The 5,218-nt window shown below is 32.4% G+C and overlaps 1 protein-coding gene across 8 annotated transcripts in view; it reads right to left on the minus strand.

Annotated features, from left to right (window-relative positions):
* The window catches only part of LOC119636508 (probable WRKY transcription factor protein 1), a 55,144-nt gene that overhangs the window by 32,798 nt on the left and 17,128 nt on the right, over positions 1-5,218 (minus strand). For 5 of the 8 annotated variants that reach the window (XM_038031885.1, XM_038031883.1, XM_038031888.1 and 2 more), the window contains 2 exons: positions 3,315-3,729; positions 1,298-1,761 (listed from right to left, as the gene is read on the minus strand). In XM_038031885.1, the coding sequence (XP_037887813.1) occupies positions 1,298-1,574 (277 nt within the window). In that variant the 5' untranslated portion in view covers positions 1,575-1,761; positions 3,315-3,729. The remainder of the gene's footprint in view (positions 1-1,297; positions 1,762-3,314; positions 3,730-5,218) is intronic. The other 3 variants (XM_038031890.1, XM_038031884.1, XM_038031889.1) reach the window with 3 other exon arrangements.

Below are 5,218 nucleotides of genomic sequence, written 5' to 3' on the forward strand. Positions count from 1 at the left end.
ACCTCCGCGCATGAACTTGCAACGTTTTTGCCGAATTTAAAGTCGATGGGTTCATTCTTGCCAGAAGAATGCTTACAACAGACATTACACAGACGGACAGACCGACGTGTTTAAATCGATTTACAATTTTATGCTGATCAACAATACTTTATGGGGTCTCTGATGCTTCCTTCTGAGCGCTGCAAACGTATTGACGAAATAAATACAACCTTCCATCCTTTGACGATGAGTATAAAAAGGATAGAAGTGCCTTAAATTCATTGTACCACGCTTGACAGAAACTACATTGCTAAATGAAGTTGTCTTTTGTCAAGGAAACGTTTCAATCTTACCAAGGCCCGGAAATTTCTGGGCGGTGACTGAATTTAATCAAAAATTTTATTAAAACCAATTCAAAGATATTGAACTTTGCTTCACTGTATGTCGAAAATATGGATACTTCTAAGGGATAGTGTGAGAATCACTGTAGAATGTTGGACAAAACTGAGAACCCTTCATTTGAACAAGCGTATGTAACAGAGTTGCTCGGGACATTGAATCGAAAAAACGTCATTTGCGGGAAAAATTTACTTCCTTTGCTTAATTCGAAGAATACCCCTGCTAAGCTTTTAGGAGTGACATGGAATACCCCCCTCTGCTGAATAGGTGACCGCTTAACATCAACAATAAACCGTGCATGCTCTTGGTAGCCTCATTTGGGAGCACAGCTGGACGTAGTGTATTATGGTTCACGATGTCATGAGTTTTCAATGTGAGGTAATTCGGGCTTCGGTTATCAGTACACGTTACTCCTTCCGATTAATACGAGTTTTAATATATGATTTGTCATTTGATCGAACGATGCTTCGACTCTTATTAGAATATCAAAATATGGATTTCTCTGTTGATGGCCTTAAAAGACTTGTCCCTCTTTCCGCACGGTATTCATATTGTTTTTAAAAAATTCCAAAAATAATGCTCAAGGACGGACAATATTTTAAACTGCAAATGTATAAAGAATTTTTCACAATAAAGTTTCGAAAAAAAAGCAGCGGAAGCAAACTTACACACCTACCAGAGATAATTGTCATTTGGACGATTACATCAAATATCATTAACGTTGCTTGAACTAAACAACGATTCAGCAAGCGAACAGCCAGATATTTTGGTGACAAGAAATAATAATATTTTTAGCTTTCTATCATTTAGTTTAAATGAACAACAGCCTTTGAAATTAAACCATACACTCTTCAGTGCTATTCCCAATGCAGGCTTGTAGTAAAAATTCATTTAAATTCATTTAATTTGTTATACTCACGTTGAGTCATATAGTTGTCATTGTCATCATAGATCGCATCCAATATATACATGGTTGGTATTTCTCGCGGTGTATGAGTTGCATGAGACCTCGGTGTGACAGGTGTGACTGTATTCGCTGCTGGTGATGGCGGTGCTGTGGAAAATGACGTTGGCGGTGTCGGGAGTGCAGAAGCTGCCGCTATTGATAATGACATCTCCTCCGACAATTCAAACAAAGATTTCGGTTTATTCACAACTGATAAACTGTTGGAATTTAACAATTTCGTAGCATCCATATTTTAAAATCTTAAGAAATTTTATTTGCTTTTCAGTAAATTCAAAGTCATACGGCGGGTAAGCAAAGTTTGTTTTAGTTTATATTAACGTTGCCGGGTCTTTGTTTTTGTATGGAATTAATTTATGCTTCAAATTGCATGCATTTTCGGTTATAAAACTTATGTACAAAAAAAAAAAAAACACGAACTTATTTGTCGAAAAAAAAAGAAAACAAAAAAAAAAATTTTAAATACAAATAAAAATAAAAATTAATAATAATAAATAAATAAATATTCATATAGCGACATAGGCTAGTGATAGATAGAGTTAGTGTTAGGCGTAAATCACTAGGTGGTAATTGTTGTTGTTACTGCTGTTTTTGTTGCAATTTTGATTCAGTTTATTGGCATTAGTTTTTCTTTTCACATCACGGCATTCGTTATGTTTCATGCAAATTAATTACATTTTTCTGGCATTTTCCTTTATTTTAAAACATTTATTTATGCATTTAATTATTATTTCGCTTTATCTAACATCGGAATGCGTCTCGACGGCTATCAAGCTGTACGCGCCATCCCTGTTGTCCACAACAACATATTTAAAATGAAAAACATGGACAAAAGTTTTTATTTTTCGGACAAAAATAAATGAATGATTAAGACCGATATGATAGTGATTTTGAATATTATATAGATTTTATATCGGATGGGTTGACATTAGTGCAGAGGTCGAAAGTTTTCTTTTCGAACAGAAATAATAAATGAATCATAAAACTTGATATCATATTTATTTTGAATATTATTTATATTCTATATTGGATGGGTTGGCATTAGCGCAGAGACCAAAACTTTATTTTTTCGCACAAAAATATCACATATATAATATATTATATATTGGATATGAGGTCAATAAAGGAATTTTTTCTGGGGCAATGCAAACCTTCATATGGTGCCTAAAGAAATTTTCTAGCGAACAAGAGGTATTAAGGGAAACCGAGACATGTAATGGTGCACGATATTAAGAGATTCGATTCAAACCGATAATATAAATTTTTTCGATTATTATTTATTTATATATTTATACATTTTTGTTATTTGCTAGCTAATTAATTAATTTAATAATGCTTGCATTAAGCGTATTAATCATTTTATTATTATATTACAAAAGTGTACAATGCATAAAATTTTTTAAATTTCTTCTTCTTTTTTTTTTTTTTAATTGTATTTTCGAAAAACAATCACACGCGATATTAGACTTAATTTATTATTGAATGCTCGAAATTCATTGAAATGCGAAAAATTTTTATTCATTTACAACTACCACCGAGTGGTAATGATGCACTTCTCTACTCTCGTCTGCCGCATAGAAAAATACCCCATCGGAATGGGAGGATAATCCAGCAAAAATAAAACATTCATCGAAAAGGTTTGCAATTTTTTTTTTCATTTTTAACAGGCATTACAAGTATCAGTATAGGGTATTAATGTTTTTTCTTTGCAAAAACATATTTAAATAAAACATAATCGAAAGCAAAGGTTTGAGTTGAAACAACGTGTAGTGTGCAATACTACTTCGTATTAGAGCTCCAAGAAAGAAAGAAAGCGATTCTTTATGATATAGACAGTAGACAAGAGATTCTGTACCAATTGGAACTAGAATCACTTATTAAAAAGTGTAGTCCTATAAACTTGCCAATAGGTTCGCCGATCTTTCTTCTCTTCGAGTCTTTGACCACTTTGATGAACTTTTCAATAAATTACAATCATTCATGCATCACCTCCCCCTCCTTGAGGTTTTTATGAAAACACTTTAATCATTTGGTTAACACGCCTCTCTTGGAGAAATCATTAAATGATGAAATGTCTCGAAGCTTCATTGCGATGGAATCAACTACGACTGTTCATTTTTAATTTCAATTTTCATTACTTTCTTTATTTCAATTATTTAATAAGTTAAACTTTATTTTTCTTTTAAGCAATGATTGTTTTAAAAAAAAATGTTTTTTTTTTTTGTTTTTTAATTTTTTTAAGTATCTTTAATCGCTTTTAAAGACATGTTGTTCTTGTGCATGTTATATATGGTATTTCATTGCGTGGGTGTTGAATATTATATTAGTTTATTATCGATTGACTCTGTTCGTCGTTTGATATTGCGGAGGCCGAAGAAGATATTTATCTAAAAATGAAAGAAAATAAAAAAGAATAATAATTATTATCAAGACTTTATTAAAAAAAAAACAATTCACTATTCTAGAAAAATTTGAATTAATTTTAATTTTAAAGCTAAGGAAGTGGGTTAACTTTTTATGAAAACTGCTTCGGTTATTTAGCATTAATGTCTGAGACCACTATTTCTGATTTTATCAAAGGCCAGAAAGGCTTGTTTCTAGGCTTCATAAGAGACAAAAATTTGTCTTCAAAAACAAAAACGAAGACCTAAGACAATTCACTCTACTCACAAGAAAAGGCATTCTCTAGTAATTAAAGCTCACTTCTAACTAGATTGAACCTCATATCATCACTGAAATTTTATAAATTACCAATAAGCCATATGCGCAGAACAACCGCGTACAACTTAAACGAACCCAAAAAAAAAAGAAAAACCATTCACTATTATAAGTTCCTTTATAGCGATATCTGAAATAAAATTATTGATGATAGAACAAATTGTCACAAACTGTTCGGTTCGACGAAAACGGATAAGAAATTCTTCGATTAAAAAGCAAAATAGGTTTTTCGGGCGAAGAAGCACTTAAGACCAACATTAGTTAAAAGTTTAAGCGCGTTTTTCTCAAAACTTTATATTTGCATTGCGATGAGTTTTTAGCGCTCGCAATTCTCCCAACAATCGCTATTCAAGCGCCACTTAGCACTCTTTTTGATTCGTTGTTATAGAAGTTTTAATGGAAGTTTTCGAAAAATTCTTCTTCTATCGCTATATGTATTGGATAATTTTTGGCATTTTTATTTCCCTTTTTTTAATCTTAAGTAGAGAGTAGTGGTGCGCCATGTTTTTCAAATTAACTTTTCAAATACAAATTAACAAAGAAGAAAATTCGGATCGAATCTCGCATACCCACTACCAGGTTTTTCGCATTCTACTCTCCAAATTCTTTTATTTGACACCCATATCGCTAGTATTCTTAAGATAAAATTAATCTGCCAAGTCACAGGGTCTACCATATTCACTGTAGAATTAACCCATTTTTAGGCAGATAATATATGTAGTCTTAAATAGTCTGCCGTATTTGCTTTATGATAAATAAGCATAAAAAAGTTAAAAAAAACTGAATTTAATCACTTGCAAGTTTGTGTGGACATGGAGGATGTTTTCCACTTTTACACATAAGGAGTAGAGTGCTTCTTAAGGTAAATGTGCCTTTTAACTTTTATAATTTCCGAGGAGCGAGCAAAAATCCAAAAATTGTTGTTAAAAAATGCGGAGTTGCTTTCAGTTTATGCTCCACTGCCGGCTTCTGCTCTGACCAATTTGGCCCATTTTCAATACTAATCTGCGTGCGGTGACGTCGAAGGTTTCTACCAAAATTTGAAGTCCGATATCTTAATTTTTGCGATCAGGAGAGTGACAATAACACAACACACAGACGGACGGACATGGCTAAAGCAACTGAGAATTTCACCCTGATCAAGAATATATATAGTTT

Source organism: Glossina fuscipes, unplaced genomic scaffold, assembly GCF_014805625.2.
Source record: "Glossina fuscipes isolate IAEA_lab_2018 unplaced genomic scaffold, Yale_Gfus_2 28, whole genome shotgun sequence".
NCBI classification, from domain to species: domain Eukaryota; kingdom Metazoa; phylum Arthropoda; class Insecta; order Diptera; family Glossinidae; genus Glossina; species Glossina fuscipes.